General features: G+C 40.6%; 1 protein-coding gene across 7 annotated transcripts in view; it reads left to right on the forward strand.

Annotated features, from left to right (window-relative positions):
• LOC109306229 (interleukin-1 receptor type 1-like) overlaps positions 1-27589 on the forward strand; it is a 48332-nt gene that overhangs the window by 17895 nt on the left and 2848 nt on the right. For all 7 annotated transcript variants that reach the window (XM_019529556.1, XM_019529552.1, XM_019529555.1 and 4 more), the window contains exons 4-11: positions 2317-2536; positions 4425-4614; positions 7629-7803; positions 12250-12315; positions 17093-17213; positions 18939-19084; positions 21860-22003; positions 23480-23644. In XM_019529556.1, the coding sequence (XP_019385101.1) occupies positions 2317-2536; positions 4425-4614; positions 7629-7803; positions 12250-12315; positions 17093-17213; positions 18939-19084; positions 21860-22003; positions 23480-23644 (1227 nt within the window). The remainder of the gene's footprint in view (positions 1-2316; positions 2537-4424; positions 4615-7628; positions 7804-12249; positions 12316-17092; positions 17214-18938; positions 19085-21859; positions 22004-23479; positions 23645-27589) is intronic.

The raw sequence follows: 27589 nt of genomic DNA on the forward strand, positions 1-27589 counted from the left end.
CAGAACTTTCTTTTTCTATCCATATTATTATGGTGATTACTTGTCATATGAAGTTATCTAATGGCTAGTTACATATTTCCAGGTGTTTCAGGGGAATTCTCCTTACAGTAGTGTTCAGAAAATTAAATTGGAAGAAAGGAAAACGTTGTTAAGTGGAAGATCAATAAAGACTTGGGTTTCTTTAAAAAAACAAACAAGACGGTTTGTGCTATAGCAGGAATTTAGTATACCCTGGTCTGAGACTGAGGTTTTGTAGCGTTTTTCATGGGAATTTAGGATTTCAAATTTATAGAGAAGCTTGAAAGCTTTGAGATCCTCTCTGTAGCCACCTGGTGTGTCTTTTATCTAATCATGATAAACTGACTTCTTAACAATAATTGTAGTAAGCATTGCATTCTTAGTCATTGGGTATGACTTTGCATGGTCTGTCACTACTGTTTAAGCACAGCATACTTGTGCTTTAACTTATTACAGACCCAAGCCAACTCAAATCCTGCTTATGTTTGATGTGTAACATTCACATTTGCTATATTAAATAGATATCTTGATGTACGGATGAGATGGGGCAACTTGCAGAACTAAAGGTAGCATATGCATCAAACACTAAAATAAAAGCTTCTTGGCCTGAAATGTTGATTTACTACAGACCTGGCTTGAATCATATGAAGATTTACAAGTTCATGGATTTAGCTGAATCTCTGTTTAGTTTAGTTCCCTGAATACAAGAATTAGGAGGTAATCACTAACATTCACAGGAGAAAAGTTTAAAATGAACAAGGTAAGTACTGTGTCTACATGAGACGCTGACTGCACAGTCTTTACTGACATTCCAAACATCCATTCAGTACCTGTATAAACAAGTATACGTACTAGATATAAACAAGTACTAAATGACTACTCAGTAATGACTGTGGAGTCAATGTCTTCTGTAGATGTGGCCAGTGTGTCAAAAGAAAAACAGATAAGTACTTCTCTTGTTTGTTTTAAAATTTTCTCCTGTGAATTTTAATGATTACCTTGTATAAACAAGTACTAAATGGCTGCAGTAACCTGAGTTACTGTGCAGTAGTGCCAATAAACAGCTTTTCCTGACTCTGACTGCGCAATAGCTCGAGACTGCTGCTTAGTAGCATTGTCTGCCACACACGGCTACTGGATAGTAGTCTTGGGCTACTGCGCAGTCAGTGTCTTGTGTATATGTGGCCAGTGTGTAGTAAACTTGTGGAACTCATTGCCACAGAAGCTTATAGTCAGATAATATAACCAAGTTCAAAAAGGGGTTAGACGGATTAATGAAGAACAGGTGTACTGCTAGCTATTAAATTCACTGACTGTTCTAGATAGATCCTTTGATATCCCTAACCAATTCTGGTCAATATCAGGAAGGGTATGCCAGGGGATGGATAAGACCAAATACACCTGGTATGAATATTCCTCCTCTAAAGCATCTATGCCATGCCACTATTGGAGACAGAGTAGTGGACTAGATGGACCATTGTTCTGACTTGGGACTTCTGTTCATTGGATTATCTTGTTCTTATAGTTTCAAAAACTGACAACTGTACTGTTCTCTCTAGCCTGTTTTGTCCTCTCAGATGCAGAAATGTGTCTGACTGGCAGCAGGGGGGAACTGTGTACTTCCACTGCCTGGGCTGCAGTTGTGAAGGACAGTTTCTACATTTTCAGTCTAGTATCTTGCATGAGAACTAAGGGGGTCTATATACATGCTCCAGGATGGGACAGGGGTGGCATTTTAATTAGAGCACTCTTAGGAGGCACAGCATCTCGTGTATTCAGCATCCTGCACTTATAATTGGTGGCAGAGGTGTTTTTACTAGAGCTTGTTCAACGAGCTTTAGTTAAAGTGCCCCACCACCATTGGTGGGCTGCTGGAGTGTTCTCATTAGAACTCAATTAATTGTGTCTGCTCTGACACAGATGTACAGGCATCCTAAGAGTTGTTTTTCTTGAATTAAAAAGGACTAGAAAAATAGATTGTGAAGGTTGACATGGCCAGTGAATTAGAAGCATCTCTGTATATTACCCTCAACATTGAGAGTATGTGACTAATTTATGAGGTTGTATTGTCACCTCCTTTAAGAGACGTTTGCATAGTTTGAAGTAGGGGTGAGTTGAAGTCCTCAAATGGAAAATGATGACTAAATGCAGATACATTTGCGAACTTACTGCTGATAAATTGTCATTGAAAGAAAGCTTATCAGTCATATATCATCCTAAGAATATTCTAAAAATATTAACATTATCATTGTGAAAAATCTGCTTATGTTTTTGACATTTTTCTTTGATATTAAATAGAGGGATGCGAGACCTGTCTTCATTTTGTGCTCAAAGGAGAGCCTGTTGCTATCAGTTGTCCAAAATTTTACAACATTGACTACAATCTGACTTGGTATAGGAATGGTAGTGATATACCAGTAAGCACAGAGAGGCATTCCAGAGTTCATCAGCGAGAAAACTTTCTTTGGTTCATCCCTGCAAATTTAGAAGATTCAGGTTTTTATACATGTAATATAAGGTAAGGTCCTGTGTTTCTAAATGTGATAGTGCCCTAAAAAACAGAAAGACTGATCATTAATGCACTTGGTACAATACTGTATTCTCATGTTACTCTACCATTAAAAAAAATTCCTATTAGTACTCGTATGGGATGCATTAGTTCTTCAGCTATTGGTTTTTACCTATTGATACTTGCCTATGTTGCTTGTTACTTCCATATTGGTAGTATTTAATGTAAAATCATATTTGATAATTTTTCATCTTAAAGTACCTTGTAAGTACTAGGAAATTTAAGGGTTTGGAAAGTGTAAAATTTATTTAAAAAAAACTGTCTTTGTAATTATTTATTGAGGTTAGTTAATTGCTATGAATAACAGATATGACATCGTTTTAATTGAATCATAGAAAATTAGGTTGGAAGGGACCTCAGGAGGTCATCTAGTCCAACCCTCTGTTCAAAGCAGGACCATCCCCAACTAGATCATCTCCCAGGCTTTGTCTACCCAGGTCTTAAAAATTTCCAAGGATGGAGAGTCCACAATCTCTCTGCCGTAACCTGTTCCAGTGTTTTACTACCCTTCTAGTGAGAGAGTTCTTTCTAATATCTAACGTAAACTTCCTTTGCTGGAACTTGAGACTGTTCCTTGTTCTGTATCTGCCACCACTAAGAACAGTCTAACTCCATCCTCTTTCAAACCCCACTTCAGCTAGTTGAAGGCTGGCATTAAATCCCTTCTTAGACTAAATAAGCACAGTTCCCTCAGCCTTTCTTCATAGGTCATGTGCTCCAGCCCCCTACCATTTCTGTTGTCCTCTGCTGGATTCTCTCCAATTTGTTCACATCCTTCCTGTAGCATGGTGCCCACAACTGGACACGGTACTGAATAAAGGGGAATAATTACTTCCCTTGATCTGCTGGCAACACTTCTACCGATGTTGCCAAGAAAGCTAACAATATACTGGGCTGCAAGGGCACATTGTGCGTTCATATTAAGCCTATTGTCCACTGTAATCCCCAGGCACTCAATGCCATCTTCCAGGTCGTTGATGAAGATACTGAACAAAACTGGCCCCAGGACCAACCCTTGGAGCTCTCCACTTGATACTGGCTGCCAACTAGACATTGAGCCATTGATTATTACCCTCTGAGGCTGATCCTCCAGCCAGTTTTCTATCCACCTTACAGACCATTTTGGATGATTTGGAAAGTGGATAATGATGATTCTTACTTCTTTAGTGTGCCTGTGTGAATATTGTGTGAGACTGTATCAGAAGCCTTGCTAAAATCAAAGTATCCACAGAGCCAGTCATTTCATCTTAGAAGTCAATCAAGTTGGTCAGGCATGACTTGCCCTTAGTGAATCCATTGGTTTGATTCCACTAAAAAGGAGACTGAAATGTTTGTTGAGGATAAACATGGCAGTACTGTTTTAAAGTACCTGTCTGAGGTAGTTCTCCTTGTCTTACTAGATGTGATATTGAAACAATATACATTTTAAAAAACTATCAGACTGAAAGTCAGTAACTTTAAGTAAAAATCAAGCCTGTGTGTCATGTAGTTAGCTTTACCAAATACATTTTTCAAGCCTTTAAGAGGCCACATATTGAGTCACTTAGATGAAGGATATTACAAAGTCTTTGGGATTGGGCTTGTTATTGTGATTTTTTTAAAAACTGATTAGTTGTGTGGTAGGCTTTGGCTAAGATTTTTCAGCTATGAATGTCGTTTTAAATATAGCTTTAAAAGTCTAACTAAGAACTCATCTTTTAAAAAGCTTTGCTTTTGGCTGGACTTCCATTTCTACTTTTCCAGTAGAGTATCCAGAACCTTAGTAGCACTAATTTGTTTTGCTGGGAATGTAGGGCATACCATTTATGATCTAATTTTGCTCCTCTTCTTATTACAGGAAAGCTAACAGCTCTGAGAAAACATATGTACAACTAAGCGTTTTCAAGAATGATAATGATTTATGCTTTAATGAAAATACAAGGTTTGACCAGAAAGTGTTTACCTTAACTGCTGGAAAGATTACATGTCCTCTTCTGGGGTATTTTAAAGATGAAAATAACACTGCTTCTGAAATACAATGGTATAAGGTATTGCATTTGAATTTGAGGATTTTTGTATTATGTCCATTTTTGTAGAGACGTAACTATGGGCGTGTCTACACGTGCATTTACTGTGCAATAAGTTACTGCGCAGTAAGCAGTTGTTAGACCAGTGTCTACACACATAGACATTATAGCGTAGTAATGCTGTGTGCACTCCGACTTGAGAGTAAAATTACTCTCAAGTTGGAGTGTATACATAATGTCACTGACTGGTAAGGTGTCTACATGTGCCTTACTGTGCAGGTAGCAAATTTTATGCCCAACTCGGCATAAGTCACCATAGTTATTGCACAGTACAGGCACACATGTGTAGATGTGCGCCCATACTGCACAGTAACTTTCAGTGCATGTGTAGACGTGACCTATGAATGGCAATGGAAAAAAGCAAGTATGTGAGTCTATGCATGAAACTGGAGTAGACATCTTGCCAGCAACTTGGTTATTTTTACCAGAGTACCTTACAAAGTAGTATTGCAATCTGCAAGAAGTTTCAGCATCAGAAATGTGAGACTGCACTGTAGATATCTTTTTAGATCAGAAATGTGTGATTTGCACTGTAGATAAAAATATATAGATGATGCACTACTTACCATAGAATACAATAATTTGTTTTTCATAGTTTTATATGAAAAACAAGTGATTCAATTGTATGGTAAATAGTGCATCATCTATATATATATATGGCTTATTAATCTTAAAAGTCTGTTCAGGAACATACTTTATCTACTGAAAGCTTATAAACACTTTTGACACTTTACGGCAGGTTCAGTTTCACAAAAAATCCAGTTCATTGGATTTTGTTGGATTATGTCTGTTTGTTAAACAGACTTGGAAAGTGGTAGATTCTGCTATATGCTAGCTAAATTTTCCAGGGGAAAGGTTGGCTTGCCATGCAAACACAATTTTGTTACAAGGATTCCCTTGGTGGCTGTGGAAAGGAAGGCTCATGTGTCTGAATAAGGAGAGAACCTTAAATAAGGGTAAACTGAATCTTGGGCTAAATGAGGTGGAAGTGCTTCCCACAGGAATCATCTTCAGGAGATGGCTTCTTCTGCGTTAGTCATAGGAAGGAAAAGGTTTGCCTATACATTGCCAATGTGTGACTTCTGTAATTGAGTGTCCATCTGCCTTTTAGCTCAGTTATTGGTAATTTGTATATAGCTACAGTGATCCATGCATTTCTTATTGATTTAAATTACTATACTGCACTGTACATGAAGAACTTGAAAACTACACCTATCACCATGTGGTAGCCTGATTGCATAGCTGAGCTGGTTTATAGGAGCATGCCATATTTAGGCTGCAAAGATTGCCTTCCCTTCCCATTCACTTTTAGATGCAGTTCAGGTTGGGGATTTTTACAATCTTATATAGTGTGAGCTCTAGTTTGATGGAGAAATTGTATCTCTATGCATTGTATGCTGCAGAAGGCTTCATGGAACTAGGCAGTGATACACTTGCATTACTTTTGATAGGGTTGGGTCTTAAATATAATGCTCTTTAAATAAATAAATAAGCCTTCTGGAACACTGTACAAAATTAGAGCAATTCATCCTTTAAATATGTTTTTAAGCCCCTAAATCAGATGAAAATCCCTCCTTCCTTCCCCTTCATACTCAAACAAATGATTCGATTGTATGGTAAGTAGTGAATAATTTGTATCTCTTTATCTACAGTGCAATCATTGATTTCTTATCTACAAATTTATCTACAGTGCAATTACACATTTTTGATGCTGAAACATCTTACTTTAGAAGCAAATCACAATACTACTTTATAAGGTGTTCTAGTAAAATTCTCTCCTGTCCCCTCTCCTTTCCCTGCTCCCTTCCCTGCTGCTGCTATTTTCCCTGCTGGTCCTGGAGCAGGGGGAAGGCCCATAGCTACTTTTGCCTGGCCCAGCTAGGCTGCATGTGGCTAGACTCAGCTGGGAATAGGGACAGCAGCAACAGCATCGTGGGAGAAGTTTCCTTCTCCTTGACCAGTCCCCTGGGAGCAGGTGCAGGAAAAAGGAACCTCACCCTCACCCATCCCCACTGCTGCTGTTTGGATCTCCATTGCCAGCTGAGCCCAGCACAGCATGGGTGTGACAAACAGAAGCAGCTTTGGAGCTTTCCTTGTTCCCCCTGAGACAGCAGAGAAGGTGGTAGAGCAGGAGGAGAGCAGAGGGAGTGTGCCTTTGAGTATGAAGGGGAAGGAAGGAGAGACTTTCACCTGCTTTACAAGTTCCTAAAGGCTCCTGCTGCACCCTCACTGGTGGGGGGAGAAGGAAACTGGGAGCAGGGGTGCAGCCATCCATGCAGCACAGGTTACTGCTTTCACACCTGCCCTTCGGGAAATCCTGGATCTGCCCCTGAGCAGAGACCATAATTCTTCTGACTCGGTCTACCTCTCAGCCCTTTCCCTTGAGCCCTGTGAAAAAATGTTCTTGACATTTTCATTGGAAAGCTCCTTAAATTTTATTTTAAATAGAACATAATGAAACTGTTTAGAAACGTGAACGTGGTATGCTTCCTGGAGTAAAAGGGAAACATTTTTAAGCTCTTGAATTAATGTTTTATGCAGGAGGCCTGAGTTCTACTCTACACTCTTACTGTTGGTAAAAGACATTTGGGGTCCTACAATCTAATAAAATCTCTCTAAACCAAATAAAAAATTGAAGAATGGGATAAGGAAATCCATCTGGGGTATTTAAAAAAACCCCACAAAACAACAAACAAACAAAAGCCAAAACTTCTTGGCAAAAAAGTGAAGTACTTGACTGTCTGTTTTTTAAAACAGAATAACTAGTCGGTGTTTCACTACTAAAGCCAGTGTTTCATGACTAAAGCTTTGTGTCTAATCAATGATCAAAAATGTATTTTAGTTTTGATCTGGGTGGGGAAATATGTTTTATGTCGTTAAAAGATTACAGTTTTTTGTTTAGCAAATGTTTAATTATCATGTTATGTAATTTAGCACTATATTATAGTTATTTTTTATTGTTTTGCTTTATTTAGGAATGTAAGCCTGGATTACTTGAAGATCCACGATTTCAGCCTTTAAAGGGTCAGCCCTATCTTACTATTAAAAACGTAACTCTACAAGATAAAGGAAACTACACGTGCCTCACAACGTACATGCATATGGGAAAATTTTATAATGTTTCACGGACCATTAATCTGGATGTTGAAGGTAACTGTTATGATTTAAAAAAGCTCTTCAAATAGTGCAGCTGTTCAGAAAAACACAGACGTTTGACATTTCTAAATCAGTCCTTCCTTGAATGTTAGAAATAAATCGCAATTGTAAAGTTACTCCAACACAAAGTCTCCTCCCTTTGTCCCTCCCCCTTGCTTTCTGTATTATATTTAGGATAATTAAACTTTTCCTTTACTAAAAATAGGTCTGCCACTTCTATTTGAATAAAAATGGACTTGAGGTCTATTTCTATGTACACATGAAGGAAGAGAAGTTTGAAAAACTGTTGCTGTTCTCAATTTCTATGTTTAGCCTATTGATGAATTTTCAACTGAGATCCCAAGTCCTGGATGGATCTGGTTTAGCAGAGGAAATGAGAGAGAGGGCTTAAATATACTGGCAAAAGTTCTGCTTTTATGATAACCTTGTTGGTACTGTAATGGTTGACTTTACTAAAAAAAAAAGCCAGTGCCAGGTGTAGTGAAAAATACTGCAAAGTCATCCCTACAAAGGTATGTACGGATCTGACCTGGGTTGTTCAGGGAAGGGTTATTTATGCTTCCCTTTGTGTAGGTAGTTGGGGACAAAAGATGGTCACTGTTCTAGCAGAATAGATGCACAGCTGTACAGCATCCTTAAATTTGAGAAGTTCATTGGTTGCATCTGTTTCTTTGGGTGCTAATGTGAAGCACAGCCATAGACCCAGTGAATGGCATGGGAGAATCCTGACTCTGCACCTTAAGGGGAAATTGTCTGCCCTTGTTAGGATTCATTTTTATCCTCTTAATTTATTAACTTTTTACTCCTTGTTTTTTGGAGCAATGTCTAGAACTGGAAACCATTTAAGACCAGTTGTCTTATCACTATGACAGCCTGAGTCATTATAAAGCATTCACGCACAAAACATTAAAACCTAAAGTCGCCTATGACTGCCTCATTTCCCTGCCTTACAGAGGAAAGGATGTGGCTGCCTTTCAGGTTCAGAAATACAGCTTCTTGAAAAGCAGGTCTGCCTGAATTGCAGCTTTTGGTAAAACATGCTCTAGTTTTTGAGGCGGAGCTCCATCTTCCTAAGCAACCTGTTAAGGTCTGTGACGTTTGACAAGCTCCCAGAGGGAGAGGGCAGATTGAGCATCTGGAAATATCTTCCCATATCCCTAATTTTTACCTTTTGCTTCAGTGAAAGTTGCAGAAAGAAGAGAAAATGTTGAGTACCTGTCAGAGGGGATAGTGAGATTTCAGCCAATGTTCTGGGAGATGCTGTTAGAATGGAGCATGATACTTGAGGAAGAATCAATAGGGAGAAATTGTTTGGAGCAATGGTTAATGGATTGTGGATTAGGGGAGCTGGGGGTTATGGTGGAAGAAGTAGTATAATGGAGTGCACAAATGAAGTTTCATACTAATACAATAAAAATATCATGGCTTTTTTCCCCTGCTGAGCCCATGAAAGCAAAATCTGCTGAGATTTATGATCTAGATGATCAGTTTGCTTGCAGAATCTGAGCAAGTTTGCTTGCTCCAACAAAACTTATATGGTAATATAGGAAAGTTGCTTTGGTATTCAAGTTTGTGTTATCAGCCATACTTGCATACATCCAAGAGGAGGTCAGGCTTGCTGCTGACGTTGAGTGTAGCATTTACCACTGTTATCTTAGCTGCTACATCTGTATATGCAATATTTCTACCTCATATGCTGATTGACATCTGATGAATTATCATGAAAATTACCACTCTCCCACAAGAAAAGTTTTCTTAAAGTTGAAATTGCTATCTTTGAGCATTGTGCTTAATCTGTTGATTTAGATAATAATGCTCCTGGCTGTGGTGAAAGTTCAAAAAGAATAGAACCCAATCTTGTGGTGTAAGAACAGTTATTTGCTGTCAGGGGTTTCATAAACCATGTAGAACGATATAGTTCCTGTCTAGTATACATGAAGTATTCCTGTCTGGACACACTTTTACCGTATAGATTCGTAGATTCATAGATGTTAGGGTCGGAAGGGACCTCAGTAGTTCATCAAGCCTGACCCCCTGCCCTGGGCAGGAAAGAGTACTGGGGTCAGAGAACTGCAGCCAGGTGCTTGTCCAATCTCCTCTTGAAGGCCCCTGCGGTATGGGAGAGCACCACCTCTCTTGAAAGTCCGTTCCAGATTCTGGTAACCCTTACCATGAAGAAGTTCTTTCTGATGTCCAACCTAAATCTGCCATCAATTTGTGGCCATAGTTCCTAGTTACTCCAGGGGGTGCCCTAGTAAATAGAGCATCTCCTATTTCCTGCTGCCTTCCCCTGATGAATTTATAGGCAGCTGCAAGATCACCTCTCAGCCTTCTCTTGAGAAGGCTGAAGAGATCTAGGTCCTTCAGTTGCTTCTCATAGGGCCTTGCCTGCAGGCCTCTGACCATACGAGTGGCCCTCCTCTGAACCCTCTCAAGTTTGTCCATATTCGTCTTGAAGCATGGCACTCAAAACTGGACACAGTACTCCAACTACAGCCTGACCAGTGCTGCATAAAGGAGAAACATCACCTCCCAGGACCTGTTCATCATGCATCTGCTAATGCATGATAAAGTGTGCTTATCCTTGTTGATCACTTTGTCACATTGACAACTCATGTTCATCTTGGAGTAGACTATAACTCCAAGATCCCTTTCCACTCCTGTGCTGCTGAGAAGGTCATCCCCCAGCCTGTGAGTGTGTTGGTGGTTCTTTTAGCCCAGCACTTTGCACTTGTTTTTGTTGAACTGCTGAACCGCATCCTATTTCATTCTGCCCATTTTTTGCAACCTATCCAGATCCACCTGGATCTGTTCTCTACCCTCTGGTGTGTTAACTTTGCCCTATAATTTGGTATCATCTCTGAACTTGGACAAGGTGCTCTCGTCCAAGGCACTGATGAAGACGTCGAATAGCACTGGCCCAAGGACTGAGCTGTGAGGGACTCCACTGCCCACATCTTTCCAAGTCGCTGTTGACCCATTCACCCATATTCACCACTCTCTAGGTGAGAACCCTAAGTCAATTTGCCACCTACATGACTGTGTAATCATTTGTATCGCAGCCTGTCAGTTTATTTACAAGAACAGAATGAGATACCATATCGAAGGCCTTTTTAAAGTCTAGGTAGATGACATCTACCTCGCCTCCTGCGTCTAAGCATTTTGTGGCCTGGTCATAAAAAGAAACAAGGTTAGTCAGGCAGGATCTACCTGCAATGAATCTGTGGTGATTTTCCTTTCAGCATTATTTCCCCTGCTGGGCTCCCAGATACGTGATCTATAATGATTTTTTCCAGCATTTTCCCAAGGATAGAGGTGAGACTAACAGGCCTATAGATTCCCAGTTCTTCCCTCCTCCCCCTCTTGAAAATAGGGACCACATCAGCCCTTTTTCCAGTCCTCTGAGACCTGACCGGAGCACCATGAGTGCTCGAACAGCCATACCAGAGGCTCTATGACACCGGCCAATTCCTTCTGTACCCTTGGATGAAGTTCATCCGGGCCTGCTGATTTGAACACATCCAGCCCCTCCAAGTGCCCTTTCACTAAGTCTGCACTAACAATTGTTGGGTTGGTGTCCCTCCTGTATCTATCTATGATCCAGTTGGGAGATTTGTCTTGGTTTATGTCTAGGAATACAGATGCAACTAGATTAAATCTATTTTAGTAGATTGAAACAGGGGTGCTCAACCTCTGTCCCATGGGCCAAATGCAGGTTGGAAAATTTGGTAGCGGGGAACTGATGGCAATTAATACAGCAACCTTCCCTGCTGCCAAACTCCCAAACCCCGAGCCCTGTGAGGCTGGGCTTGGGCCAAGGCAAGCCCCGTCCCCCTCCCTGTGTGGCTAGGCTAAGGCTGTGTCAGTCTCCCCCCTCCTCCTCCCCTCCCCACAGCAGGGGTGGGGCAAGCTTGGGGTTGAGCTGCCCCCCTGGCCCACTTTGTGCATGAGCCCCCACCATGCTTGCCCTGGGCATTGAATTGGGATCACCTGCTGGATCTGGCCCACATGCGGACCAGGCACTGCCCATTCAGTCCCTTAGGCAGAAAGGTTGAGTGCCCCTGATTTTAAAATATATGTGAAGCAGATGAATGGTTAACATCCAAGAGGTATCTTGTCTATACTTCTTGCCAATTACTTTTGCAAGTATCTAAGAATTTTTATGTATTACAATTAAATGTTGTGTTTAAATTTTACCTTTAGAGTTAACCCCTTTGGCCAAACAATAACAAATCTCTTGCTAGAAGTATGCAAGTGAAAATTTGGAAATTCCCTTTAAGTATATGATAATTATGCTAGCTAGTAACACTGTTGCCAAGTGGTAATAAAACAAAACACTGCAGAAATAGTATCGTTACGGTAGCTTGTGGAATAAGTATTGGTTGTCTGATAATATTTAATAATATTGCTGATGATAATTATGATAATCTTCTTTGTCAGAAACTCCAGTGAAGAAAAAACCAGAATTTATTTATCCAAACAACAACACTATTAAAGTAGACTTTGGTAAGTAATTATCTTTTGACAAACGGCTAACACAGCACTGCATACCACAGTTGAACTCCTGGCTATTTTGAAGTCAGTGGCAAAACTTTACTGACTTCAGTAGGCCCAAGACTTTGCCTGAGGATCTGAGGCTTTTTTTGCTTGCTTACGCATATGTATCTCACTGAGGCAGTGTAGGCTGTAGGCTTGAGATCAGAGTTTTCTGGGTGATAGTGTCAGTTGGAAAAGCATATTTGCCTAATACTTTTTATGATGTACTTTTCCCATAAAAAACAGAACAAGCATGTTGTTCAACTTCTTATGACCCCTAAGTGTGAGAGAGAACTCCTTAACACTGAGATTTTATTTATTTATTTATTATATGTGCATATTATTAATGTGCACTAATTATGTATTGTGAATCTTTTAAAATTGTTTTATTAAAATAAAATAAGTGGAAGCTGCCAAAACTTATTTTTCTCTGGTTCTGGTTCTGGGACTAAGATGCAAATAGCAAGACATACAAAAGGCAATAAAAAGCATTATATGATATGATATATGATATGATATGTGGAATTAGAATTGTATTAGAAGAGACAGACCAAGAAAGCATAGGTGCATTACTGAGTGGAAAGGGGAAGCTATGGACAATGTGAAGAAGGTTGAAAGGTTTTATGCCTTTAAGTCATCCTTCAAAACAGATTGATTGTCAGATCACAAGCTCAGTTAGCAGTGAGAATAGATAACCAACCTAGTATAGGGAGAGAACTGGTTAGCGATTGCTTAGGCTGGATGCTTTCAAATCAGTAGAATAGAATAGTTCTGGGATGGGGATGGGGAAAATGGGGCATGTAGTGATGGTAGAGACCTCACTGCACACCTGCAGTAGGCTCACTGTGCATGTGTGTGATGGCTGAGACCAGAGCTCTGAGCGGTGCACTGGCAGTGAATGTGGGTGTGACTCCATCCCTAGTAGGACTCGATGAGAGTCATCCTGTAGCACACAGAGATGGCCAAGGTAATTGCAAAGGCATTGGCTATTGCTTTGTGAGAACTCACAGAGACCAGTATTATAAACATATAATATTTTGCATATATCATTGTCTCACTGTAGCTTGAATATTCAGTGCTGGTGCAACAAAGTTCCTGGCGTGGCTCGCCACTCGGCTCCAAACTCCTCAGCCTTGCTTTGAGACTCTCAGGGTCCTGCCCCTTTATGGTTATCTCGCCTGTCACAACTTGATGTTCTAGTTTCATAAGGAGTCTGCCCCAGGAAGTGGATACAGGTTTTGGGGTTCGTCTTTGTCTGAACCTGGGCCCTTCCTGGCCTTAGCTCACTTTTAATCTAGCTGGTTCCCACTGCCTGGGGTTCACTGCACCAGGATCCTAGGTTCTTGAGCTCCAGCTCTGGCCCTTTGTGGGCTCTGGGTCATTTGGCACCTAAGCACACCCCTTGTGGACGCAGGAATTACACTCCTCAGTTTCAGAAGATTGGAAAAAGGCAAGAATAGTGTGTATGTAGTGTATACGTATATATCCACACACTGGTTAGTTTCTAAGGAGCAAATCTATCCGCTTTCTGTATCACCTCAGTTGGACGATCTCTTTTCTCATACTGAGTTTTGTGAAGTGATTTTCCGACATGGTTGAGGCAGTTTTTACTACCTGGATTTGATGTTTTTGTTCGTCCATCAAAAACCCTTACTTTGTTTAAGAGACTTCATACCACTTGACAATAGAAACTTCTTTCACCCAAATCTTACTTCCCTGTATCATACAGCCTGAGTTTAGATGACAGACACAGATATTAGATCTGAGAAAGCACTTCCAAAAATAAAAATTAAAAACGGTTTTTTTGTTTGCATTTTTGAGCATATAGTGGTTTTAATCTAATTGAAAGAAGTATTTAAATGCAGTAATTTTGAATCCAAATATTTTCATTAGGAAATGTTGAAGTATCTTTGACTCTTTTTCTTTTTTTTCAATAAGCTTTTTGAGATCAATTATAAATTTGCAAAACTTTCTGGTGTTCAGTTTTTCATTTTTCTTTGAAAAGTTACAGCCAAAAAACCCCCAACCATCCAGCTCTATTAGAGTTCTTGTTCTTTAGATGTAAGGAATAGTTTTATCTGGAGTAGATTATTTTGGTAGAATATTTCCTATGCTGCTGTGTGAGAACAGGAAAGATTCCAGAAAACTAATCTATGGGCACTTTTACACATGCAAGCGCCACAGCGCTGGGCACTCTAAAAAGCACCTGGCGCTGCAACGCTCACAGTTATATAAGCGGTGAAATGTGTGTCAGCCAGTGCTGGATTTAGGTTTAAAATAATTAAGCTACAGCTTAGGGCCTCACAATATGAGGGGTCTCTAAATAAAAAAAAAAAAATACCTGGAAATTTTCATTTTAATATGACAAAAATATCTATCTATAGATATATAGAAACATAAAGGGCTTAGTTCATCTGTCTGTATCTGTCTGCAATGATCATGGGGGAGGTGTGGCTCCAGCCAGTGCTGCATTGAGAAGGGTGGGGATGGAGCGCTGCCACCCACCACCCACACAGAGCGGGGGCAGGGGGGAGGGTTGTTGTGCGGCTGGATGCAGAGCGGGGGGGTGGGAGTGGCACGAGGTCAGCTGCAGAGTGACAGCGGTGCAGGGCGGTGAGTGACGGCAGCAGCTGCCACATGCAAGCTTCCCTCTCTCTTTTCCCCCCCAGCTCCTGGGAACTGGCGGTGGTGTGGGGAGGTGGGTGGCAGTGCTCTGTCTTTCCCTCCCCACCCCCATCATTCTTGATGGGCAGTTCGCTAGAACACATGTATGGTTCCCTAGTTATTATTCATATTGAGTTCATAAATTTGTGCAGAAATAACAATAATTCATCTTAAAATTTCATAAAAATCATTTTTTGTGGATTATTTTCATCATATGGGGCCCCTTAAGCTGAACATATTTTAGCATGCCTCAGCATGTCATAATCCGGCACTGGTGTCAGCACAGAAAATGGTGGTGGTGCGCTTTTGAACTAAAACACGTAGAAGGTGCTTTAGTTCAGAAGTGCACTACCTCCATTTTCTGTGTGCTGACACCCATTTCGCTGTTTATACAACTGCACGCAGCACAGTGCAGTTCATATCGGCTCACATGCAGAGCAGACTCCATTAATCAAATCTGCTCCAAAGCAGAGGCTCTCTGGTCCATCGTGGGACAAAAAAGTACGTGTATCAATACCCTATATTCCTAAGTGGGAAGAGATTCAAGATTTGGTGTGAACAGTGTTGGCTTCAAGATCTCCACTAATATCTTGGGCTCTTGAGCTCTACAGAGAATAGGGATGCTCTGTTGGAGCACATTAGCAACTATTTCTACAGATCTTCTTCTCACTGGAAGCTACAGTTTTTCCCACCCTGCTACACTCAGTTCCTTAATGACTTTATTTATACATCTTCACTAGTTCATGTATCTGTATTAGAGGATCTGATTGGGCTTCTGGCATGTCTCACCCTTGTTTTTGAAACCCCAACAGCCTATTCCCTATTGTACTTACCTATGAAAACTTACTTTAGCACGTTCATCAGCTAGAACTGTGGGGAAATAATGTGTAAACTCTTCCCTGTACTGCATTCCTTAGGGGATGAAGTAATCTCTCAAGCACAAAGTGCTAACCAAAGTGATTATGGGCATTTAAGCCAAATGAAGTTATTCAGCAATATATTTTCCTGAACTACATAGTAAACAAGGGAAAGGTAAGCAGACATGAGATGTACCTTTGTAAGTAGAAGGGGGCCTGTTGCACAAATGCTTCAAGATTTCCCATAGACACTAATAGCATTTGGCATGAGAATGAAGGATTGGGCAATATCAACCCAGAGACTGTCCAGGTGGGTACTGTGCTATATTAAATTCCCCAGTTTAGTGATGGGTTGATTTCCACAAAGGCTCAGGCAGATTCTTTGACTTCCTTGTAGGTTCAGTGTACCTTTTTCAGATATCTGCCAAGCAGCTACTTGGACTTCAAGCCATACTTTTACTAAATGTTATTCCTCAGTAGAAGTATTCAAACCTGATACTGCTTTGGCAGAATTCCACTATTGTCTCTATTTAATTGAACCCTCAGCTCCAGCTTCTTTCATCAGGTTACTGCTTGTGGGTCACCAAGGGTGGAAAAGCAAGCCCTTGAAGGATGAAAAAGTAATATGTCTTACAATATCTAGAGTGATTCAAGTTATATTATTCATATATAAGCCAAAACCTGCTCTCCTTCCCTGCAACCGTGGGATCTCAGAAGATTCTGTGGTGGCTTAGAAACTGAGTAACGTTAGGCCTTTTGGGCATTTTTACATGTGCTCCTGATGTGGGGCTGGGCAATTTTAATTAGGAAGCCATGCTAATTGAAAGCTCCTGGCACTGCATCAGAAGCACCTGTATAAGCAACATAATGCGCCTCTGTGCTGAGAAAAGTGTGCTGTGCCACTGATGCACATGATGGGTGAGGGTATGTGGTCCAACAGATTCAATTGTGTCTGCTCTGACATGCTGGATTTCCAGCACATTGGAGCAGGCTCCCTGTGTGCGTTCCAATGAATATTGCTGCCCCAAAGATTGATGTTGAGCAAATGCAATGTTTGTATGTTGAGTATGGAGTATGCCTGGAAAAGTTAGTCTGTTGTTAGGTAACTTTTTTGGTATCCCAAACTGCTTACATACTTCTGTCATTCCCCTTTTGTAATCTAAAATTTTTAATTGTTATATTTAAATGTTAAATTTTTAATTGTTATATTTAAATGTTTTATTTAGGATCTCATGTGGTCATGGATTGTAAAGTATCAAGTGGCTTAGATGGCTTGACTCCTTACTGGCAAGTCAATGACAGTGATGTTGATATTTTTGATAACACATACAAGGAAGAGTACTATGAGTAAGTATTTTTGCACATTAAATTGCACATGGATTGCTAAGATGCATTAAATTATTTGCTGTGAATCAGTCCACTAGCTGTGAATCCACCTAGTGATCATTATTGTCTGCAGCTATCCAAATTGTAGGACATAAAAAGTAAGATGAAACGTTCTTGACACTCACCTGGTTTCCAGTAAAGAGTTGAAAGTTCTGTTCTCTGCGGTATAAATCAACACTATTTTCTAAACCAGTTCAGTGCATTTCCAGCCAGCAATAAATGGTTATGGTCTTTTAAGATTAAAGCAGTTAAATGAGCTGATCTTGTCAAAAATGTATTTTGTAGAATAGGGGTTGTCAACCAGGGCTACATGTACCCATGGGGGTACTTTGGAAGGAAGCAATACAAAGAAGTCAGAGGCACTTCCAGTTTTACCAGCAGCATTTCTAGTTTTGCTGCTGCCTGTGGGGGAGTTCTTCTCTGGCAACTCATTGACTGGCTGCTAGGGACCACTCCCCTATCTGGTCGGCTGGATGCCAGGGGACTCCCCGCTTCTTAACTGACTGCCGGGGTACCCTGACCAAAAAAGGTTGAAAACCCTAATAGAGTATTTCCTTTCATTATTTTGGGAAGTTCAAGTAAAGGTTGACCTTCATCTTAGGAAAACTGTTTATAAGTTTAATTTTACTTTTTCTGCAAGCTCCTTCCAGACAAGGAGCTTTCTGTTGCACTATAGTTTCATGCATTTTGGTCACTTGCCTCTAAGCCTTGTTGTCTTAGTTTTTACCCTGGACAAAATGTAAGACACTAATACACCCATTATTTTGTGCCTTGGCCAAAAAAGTGGCAGAGTAAATTACTAGATATGGAGCTCTTTGCCTCCATGGCTAGGGGCATTTATATGCATGCTTTTTTGTTCTGTGATGTACCGGAGATCTGCCGCCTGGAGCAGACTTGATTAATCAAGTCTGATTAATCTGATTAATCAAGTCTGATTAATCTGATTAATCAGACTTGATTAATCAAATCTGCTCCAAACGTGAGCTGATGTGAACTGTGCTGTGCTGCGTGCAGTTGTTGTATAAGCTGCAAAATGCACGTCAGTGTGTAGAAAATGGTGGCAGTGCACTTTTGAACTAAACCACATTTTATGTGTTTTTAGTTCAAAAGTGCACCACTGCCATTTTCTTAGCACTGACGCGCATTTCACTGCTTATACAACTGCAAGCGTTATGGCACCTGGCCCTGTGGCACTTGATTGTGTAAAAATGCCCTAGGTGGCTACACTTTGTAGTATAGACAGAAGTCTGCAGTTGGCTTCATGTAAGCTTTGGATGTGGGATGTGGGAACCTAAGTTTCCCCATGTTTCAGATGAATACCCTGACAGTTGGTCTATGGGCTGTTTGAAGGAAGGTGCATTTGAGAGTTTCGTTTTCATCTGCATCTTCTCAAACTCCTATCCTAGACCTGAGAAACATTTTCTGAAGAACGTATGTATTTTTGTTTGAATTAATTGGCATTTTCCCACCTCCTGTAACCTCCACATTTTCTAAAAAATTAATGGGACATTCCCAATAAACTCTAGTCTTGAATCCCAATATCAGAGAGCTAATGTTTGCTTGCAAACAATCTGAATTTGCATAATATATTTTTTGAGGTGAAAAATTAATTTTATTATATTTGCAGACACACTGAAATCTTAATGCTTAATTTACTTATTGGTATTTTATTTCTTATGATGGTAGGAAACAGTCTCCCCATGGACTACTTATAGCTGGAGCAAAATTCAACATCTCAAAAGTGACCAACAAAGATTACTTGTATAAATTTTTCTGTCGTGTTTTTTATCCCCATGGACATGCTACAGTATACATCAAACTAGAACACCCAGGTAAGGCTCAGCATTATTTCAATAATTACAGTTCTTACCTGATAAATTAACTTGAAGGGAACAATTCAGTAAAATGGTTGACACTAGCTGAATTCAGCTGCACAAAATAACTTTTGATTAAATAGGACTGATATGTTGTAATTATATATGTGTGTAAGCTAATGCATTATAAATCCTTGTTGTTGCCAGATTTAAATAATTTTATTTAAATTTATTAAATTCTGAACTTTAAAAAAAATCATTCTTTTATAAACTATTAATGGAACACTTTTTCTGTCAATATCTTAAAGCAAACATATAATTTAGCATTTTTTTAGACACAGCTTCTGGAGAGAGAGTGCAGAGGAGAGCCACCCATATGATCAAAGGCCAAGCCTTTTGAGGAGAGGCTGAGGGACATGGGACTCTTCAGCCAGGCGAAGAGGAGAAGGCCCAGGGAGGACTTGGTGGCTGCCTATGAGTATATAAGGGGGGTGCATCAGGATCTGGGAGACCAGTTGTTCACCAGGGCTCCCCAAGGGATAACTAGATGTAATGACCACAAACTTCTAGAAGGCCTATTCAGACTCAGTATAAGGAATAACTTCTTCTTTATAGTCTGAGTATCCAACATCTGGAACAGACTTTCCACAGAGGTGGTGCAAACGCCTATTCTGGACTCATTCAAAAGGTGTTTGGATGTTTATTTTGCTGGGATTATTTGATCCCTGCAGAAGTCCTGCCTGTGGTGTGTGGGATGGACTCGATCTCACGAGGTCCCTTCCAGCCCCTAATGTTTATGAAATCTATTAAATTTACCACTTCTGGGTTGGGACGCTTGCTGCCTTTTTTTCTCTAGCGATTTAATTTCCCTGGTCACATTTGACTTTCCCTGTCATATTTTTGTTAAAGGCTGTTTAAGTGATGGTCCATGAGGGGTTAAATTTTGGCCAGCGGGGCTTGTCATTGTTGCAGTCAATGATGCTGTGTTGTCACAGCTTAGGATCCCAGGGGTGAATGCCGCTGTTGCTTTCACCTCCATCTCCTTGCCGGCTACCACATTTGGAATCTTTGGACACTTGACTCAGATTGCTAGCAACTCCAATAGACAACAGGGGAAATAGTTGGGGAAGCAGGGAGAGGAAGTGGTGGCAGTGTTCTTCCTCTGGGTTCAAAAGCTGCTTCGGTAGCCATGGTGACAAGCCACTGTTCCACTACCAGGGACAGGTGGCAGGGGGGAACAGGAACTGGTGCAGAGGCTTGGGAGCAGGTGGCAAATGGGACAGAGGGAAGGTGGGTCAGGCACAGACATGGGGATGCAAGTGGCAGGAGGGTCACATGGAGGGTGGACAGGGGCAAGAGCTGGGGAGAGACACTGAGGGGTCAGGCAGCATGGGGGATGGACGGCATAGGTGAGGGGGCAGGGATCTGTTGCTATCCCTGCCACAGCAGTGCAGGGGACAGACTTTAAGATGACCCACCAACAATTCGCTGCTCTTATAGGAAACATTTGTGCCCTGTTCCCAATCAGGTAATTATACCTGATTGAGGTTGCAGCCACCTGTCCACTGCTTGGCTGCTTTGCTGCTGCCCATGCCCCTCTGAGTAACAAAACTCACCCTAAACTCTGTTACACAGAAATTTGAAGGATCCCAGAGTAGATACTTGCAGGTTAGATAAAACATTAATTTGGGATCGTTTGGGCAGAGATGATCCTGCTTGGACCAGAAGCTTGGACTGGATGAGCTCTTGGGGTCTCTTCTAGCTCTGTCTTTTTTATGATTATATCATCATGAGAAACTTCTCACGTTTAAAGACACTGCATCAGACAAAAACACCTTCCCAAGCACTCTGTGTGTGTAGGTGACTAAACATATCCCACACTATAGACAACATAAATTTCATGAGAATTTAGCCTACAGGGACACTGCATCTCTTTGGGATGTTTTCTGACTGTGCACTCTACTTGACCTCCCTCTTAGAGATTTGATTGTACTAATCCATGTTATAGAAACATCGTAGAATTCTTTTCTAGAATTTATTTAAATTTTCTTTCAACTTTTGTAGTTAATGCTACAAAATCACTGTTTGTAGATGGTCCTAATCTCCTCCTCTTACTATTTAAAACTGTTAAAAATTGGGTGCCTAAAATTATACTCCTAAAACCATATTTAGTCATGTAAATGTGGCTTGTTTTCATAGGTCCTGTGTTCCCGGAGGTCTGACTGAAGTTAGGAGGATTTGTTTTTTTTGTTTGTTGTTGCTTATATTTATAGTGTGCTAGAAACCTCTACCATATGTCACATGTTGTCCTAGAAACTGTGCAGTTGATTAGTAAATGATAGTCACTTCCCTATTGGTTCAGCCTAATGGAGAACCAATAGAACACATTCATATGTTCCTCTTTATCTTATTGTTTTTCCACAGTTGTGCTACTTTTTAACAACAGAAGCTTGTATGAGAACGTAGGTTTAGCTCTTGTATATAAAGAAATTCTGGAATTTTGTGTTGAGTTGGAAAATAGGATTTATTTGTGAGTTATTTTTTGACTGGAAAGCTTCCTCCATTGGGACTAGATGGCAAGCATTCTAACTTTAGTAGAATATCTGCCAGTAATAGTCCTTGTTGAAGCAATACAGGGAAAATCCACAGTTTTGTTTGTTGATTATTCATTCTGAATCCTTGTGCAGGTAGGCAGTTTGAAGAAAGATTGCTAGAATTGACAAGATGTTTTATGTTTGATACATGCCGCAGTTCCGATTTATATATATTTTTTTCTCCCCCTTTCTATTGCAGTTCCAAATATTCATGGATACCTGATTGGAGGAGGAGTTTCACTGGTGTTTGTAATAGTTTTAGCTGTGGTTATTTACAAGTTTTTCAAAATTGACATTGTGCTCTGGTACCGGAAATCCTGTCATATTTTCCTGTTTAAAAAAGGTTGGTCTGTGTATCCATATAGTTATGTGTTGAGACTATAGGCCATGTTTTTAATAGAACAAACTCTGCATAATGGACGATAAATGCAAATGACCTTAGTGGAATGTCAATAATCTTATTTGGGGCTATTTAAAGTGAACTACATATTTTGATTGTTTGAAAATTAATGTAAATATTTCAGACTTCCAAGGCAGGAGTGTTATTGTAACTGTGCCAGACCAGTATTTAGCTTAAGATGCATCTGCTTCTTCCTCAGATATGAAAGATGCTTGTGTTTGAAAGCTTGTTGCAGAGAGGAAAATACAGGCTCATTGCAGCTACTTGATATGAGTAGCCAGAACTTGCATGTAAATAAAGCTTTGCTTATATCATTCTTCAGACAGGTGGGCTATGGTGCAATCCATATAACTTCCCTGGTCCACTCCTACCTCTGAGTTCTATTTAATACTTGCCTACCATCTCTCCCAACTACATACTTGATCCAATAAAAGATATCACCAAAACAAACTTTGCCTCTCAGACTTTTAAATCATTTAGACAGCAGTCTACATCCATTAGGCAGAGAAGTAGTCACTGGCTTATGTATTTTGGTAGTATCAGCCAGCTCTTTCAGAAATCTAGACTTCATCCTAATCAGCATATTTCTCATTGCCTCGGAAGTTGCTGAAGTATGCTTCTTTCATACAATATGTACTCAAAGCTGCACAGCAATAGTTTACCATGTTTTTAATTACTAATCTTATAAGAGCAATAACAGATCATATGAACATATATTTTTATGAATGCAGGAAAGGACAAATGAAAATGTCTGCCTGAAGCCTGTTCTCTCGCATCCATAGTTTTTGTGATATTTTACTGTCTCTACATGCCTGGATTTCCATTAACATTAATGGGAAAGCAATGAGAGAACAGGCTGATGGTGTCTTGACCAATTATGAGAGCCTAAAAGGAAGTTTACTGTCATATAAATAAAATGCATTTATTTAAGTGCATTGGGGTTGTTACTGGAATGATGTAAAATTTATTAAATTTAGCCTATTGTAACATTTGCTTAAAATAATTTATTTTCCAGATCTTAAAATATTGGGGATTTTTTGTGGGCAGAGGTGGAGGGTTTTTTGACCAGGGGTGGGTTGATGTTTCTCTTTTTTAAGATTTGGTCATAAAGAGTAAACATCTAGGTATATACAACTTTTGAATGTAAATTAATTTGAGGTATTGTAACAATTAAATTCCAAATACTTGGTGATACTGCATTTTTTTAGCAGAGAAAAAAGAATGTTTGAAGGTAGTCAGCTTTAAAGCTTTTTGTTGTCTTAGTCTTCAGTTTCCAAACTTGACTATAGTTATTTCTATTTTTATTTACACTGTTCTCTTTTTAATTACAGGATTAGGAACCAAAGCAATGTAAAGGGCAGGGAAACTATCATTTTCTTAGAACATCTTGTTGATCTTAATCATATTCTCACACTTCAGTTTCAGATGGGAAGCTCTATGACGCATATGTTCTTTATCCAAAAAATCAAGTAAGCTGCATCTACTCACCAGATATTTTTGCACTGAAGATACTGCCAGAAGTTTTAGAGAGGCAGTGTGGCTATAATCTCTTCATATTGGGAAGGGATGATTTACCAGGGGAAGGTAAGCTCTTTAAAATTGGAATATCAATGTTTTCTTTCACTGGCTTCAAATGTAAGCTTCAAGGATAATTGAAACATGAGGTAATGAAACCTGTGTGCTGATATTGCATGTGCAGGCCTTCTTATTCCCATGCCTCCTTTTCATGGGGAGTATGGGACCACTGTAGTAGGTGCTTTAGCTGCTCCAGTGCTTTTTCTTGCTCAGTTATCTGCTTCTCACTTCCTAGTAACGGTGAAGTTGTTTGCCCTGTTTGTCTGAAGTCAGTCCTGCCTTTCCATTACCGTGCAACTAGCTTGGAGCAGCTGGGGGTAGAAAGCTGATAAGAGGGAAAACAGGAGCAATCCTTGAGGCTGATGAGAGATAACCAAGTGGAAAATAAGGATGGTGGGAAGGGCATATGGTGTGCAAATCACTATAAAGTGTCTTTACTTCTGGTGGACATGCCCTTTACTTTTCGACTCTGACAGAAGCCCATGCAGAGCAAATAAAACATGAGTGGTTCATCTGGAAACATGTGATATGCACAGATTTTGTTTTCCTCAGTATCATGAGGTCACTGTGATCAGAACAATGTTCTGCAATTGTCTTTAAAATAAAAGAAATTCTGGAGAAATCATTTAAAAAAAATAATATTCTGACAGATTTAAGGTACAGAAAGGTACCTGGTGCTGAAAGCTAGGAGAAATCTACTGGTTTCCCGAGGAAAAGGGGTGTGTGGAAATACTCAGACTTGCTTGTGGACTATTTTATGTAATGCTTGCAAAACTATCTGGGCCACTCTAAGATTATTAAGAATGAAGTTTAAAATTCCACATCTGTTTAATGCAAATTGTTTGAATAAATGTTATTTCAGAAAATACCTTATTTTCTTGTATACAGCACAGAATAAAATACACACCTTGCTTTTGAAAGGCAGAATGAAGAGAAAAAAAAATCTTTCTTTGTAGTAAGTAATTGAATAGCAGCAGCTAGGGAACCAAGCCTGATCATTGTGCTGCTCCCTGTGGATCACTACAGATTACTTTTTGTTTTTCCCAATAAGCAGCAGAACCTGCTCTTACCATATTTCTTGCGTATAATGTGCATTGATATTACCAGTGACTGTTTTTTGGGGAAAATGTGCATGTTGTATGTGAGAAAAAGTATAGTATTTATGACTGGACCCACTTCCTATCACAAATGAGACTGAAGTTGATTCTTTATTCTTAGTTCCTTAATCTTGGTTCCTGGTTCCTTTTTCAAAGCTAATTGTTACACAATTAAAGGTTGATAGTAATTAATTAGGCATGTTAAAGACATGGAATTTCATAAAAAATATATATTTAAGAACAAAATGTAAAATCATATTTGAAGTACATGGCCCTGAATGAAGAGCTGAGATTAGGCTGGGATTACGGGGCAAAATACTGTTTGGGTCACCCAAAACCACACCTCTCCATGGCTGGAGAATGCTTCTGAATAAGTCTGAGCAGACTCATCCCAACCTGAAGCTTGGTTTTTATATGCCAGTCTCCCAACTGGCAGCCTCCCAGAGCTGTGTGCAATACACATTGCCTCAAAAAAAGAGCTGAGTTTGGGCTGGGATTATGGGACAAAATCCACTTTGTGTCACCACAAACCATATGTCTCTATGCCTGAGGGACTCTCCTGAAGAAATCTGGGCAAGTCCCAGCCTGACACAAAGCTCAATTTTTGCATGGTGGCCTACCAACCAATGCCCCCCTAGGCCTGTGTGTATTTATAAAGCACTGAAAAAGAAGCTGAATTTGGGCTGTCATCATGGTTGAAAGTCCTTTTTTGGGTCAGCCCAACCCACAGGTCTCTGCCACTGGGAGACTCTCCCAAAGAAACCTTGGTAGGGTGCTGCCCAACCTGAAGTTCAGTCTTTGTGTTCCAGTATCCTAATGGACAGCCCTCAGATTGGTGTGCTACATACATTGCCCTGAATAAGGAGCTGCATCTCAGCTAGGATTATGGGACAAAATCTGTTTCAGGTCACCCAAAAACGCACTCTTTTCCATCATGGGGGATCTCTTCTGAACAAGTGTAGGCAGGCTCCTGCCTGACCCAAAGCACAGTTTTCACATGCCAGCCTACCAAGGTATAGCCCCCCCAGGCCTGAGAGCTGTGTATGTAACCCTGAATATTTTTTGCATACTAGCCAGCCAGTCTACCAGCCCCCCAGGCCTGTGTACTAGTTACAAAACACTGAATAAGGAGCTGAGTTAGTCTGGGATTACTGGGCAAAATCCTTTTAGAGTCACTTCAAAGCAAATCTCTGCCATGAGGGGGACTTTTGTGAGCAAGTCTGGGCAGGGCACTGCTGGACCAGAAGGCCATATCTTGAGTAGCTGCTGACCTGTTGACAGCTCCCCAGGGCTGTGTGCCATGTACATTGTCCTGGATATGGAGCTGTATTTGGAATGGGATTTTGGGGCAAAATCCTTTTTTGGTCACCCCAAAACATATGTCTCTACCACTGGGGACTGATGAAGAAGACTGGGCAGGCCCCTGCCTGACCTGAAGCTTGGTTTTCACTTTGCTAGCCTGTCAGTTCATGCTCCAACAGGCCTGTGTACCATGGATAAGGAGGTGAGTTTGGCTGGGATTATGGTGCAAAACCCCCAAACTACACATCTGTCACTGGGGGATTCTTCTGACAAATCCTGTGAAGAGCACTGCCTGACTGGAAGGGTGATTTTTCACATGCCAGCCTGCCAACTGACAGGCTCTGCAGGTCTGTGTGCTATGTACATAGCCCTGAATAAAGAGCTGAATTTAGTCATGGAGGAGTGACAGAGACTCCCAGCAGTGTGGGGGAGCAGTGGAGACCCCCAGCAGAGTGACGGAGACCCCCAGCAGTCACTGAGTAGGTGGTAACTCCCCGGTTTGCTTTGCTGCTAACTGACTGTGATCAATTTTGAGCTACTGTTAAACATCAGTAGTTAAGGTTTTGGTTAGGGTGTACCCTTGGTCCCCTTTTCTTTTGTAATAAACCTGTCTTAATTTAACACTTGCTTGTGAGTGGGTAGGTTTGTTTAGATTTTGGGTCTGAACAACCCAGTTCAAATTTACTTTACTGAGATTCTGGGTTGGGGCTTGAGATAAATTTGAAAGTGTAAAACCCCTATATTTGTATACAGCTATTCTACTACTGTCCAGCGCCTGGCAGAACAGCAGCATACAGGCCTTACGGAGTGGGTGTCAACTGGCAGGCTGGCACTCAAAAACCTGAGTTTTGGTTTCAAGCAGGGACCTGCTCAGGCTTCTTCAGGAGAGTCCTTCAGTGGTGATGTTTTGGGTGATCCAAAATGGATTTTGCCCCATAATCATAGCCTAAAAGCAGCTTCTTATCAGTAGCAATGTAAATAGCACACAGATCTGGGGGCTGTCAGTTGGCAGGCTGGCACACGAAAACCAAGCTTTGGGTCAGGTAGTACCATGCTTGGATTTCTTCAGAAGAGTCCCCCAGTACCAGTGATGTGTGGCTTGGGGTGACCCAAAGAGGATTTTTCCTTATAATCCCAGCCTAATCTCACCTCTTTATTAGGGGCCACGTACTTGATGCATGATATTATTTTACAAGTTTATTAGTAAATATATACCTTTGATGAATCTAAGTATTTAGCTAGGGATGTGAAAGATTCAATTATTGAATGTTTAACCAATAAGATGAGTGATAATCAATTTTACCAGTTATTGTTTAGCTCAGGTGGGAGCAGTGTGGCGGGGCGGGGGGGAACCCTTGCAGTGCCTGGGTAAGGACCAGAAGGTGGCAGGGCAGGCAGGAGGAAGGGAGGAAGTACCAAGGAGGAGGAGAGGGGGAGCAAACAAGCAAGGAGGGGGACTAGTACTCATAGCCTAAGAGGAAAACAGTGGGTGGCCTAATGACTCGTCAATAAATCATCTGCTCCTTCAAAGATGTGCCCTTCTTCCCATTTCTGG

This window comes from Crocodylus porosus, unplaced genomic scaffold (assembly GCF_001723895.1).
Source record: "Crocodylus porosus isolate Cpor-Errol unplaced genomic scaffold, CroPor_comp1, whole genome shotgun sequence".
Classification (NCBI taxonomy): domain Eukaryota; kingdom Metazoa; phylum Chordata; order Crocodylia; family Crocodylidae; genus Crocodylus; species Crocodylus porosus.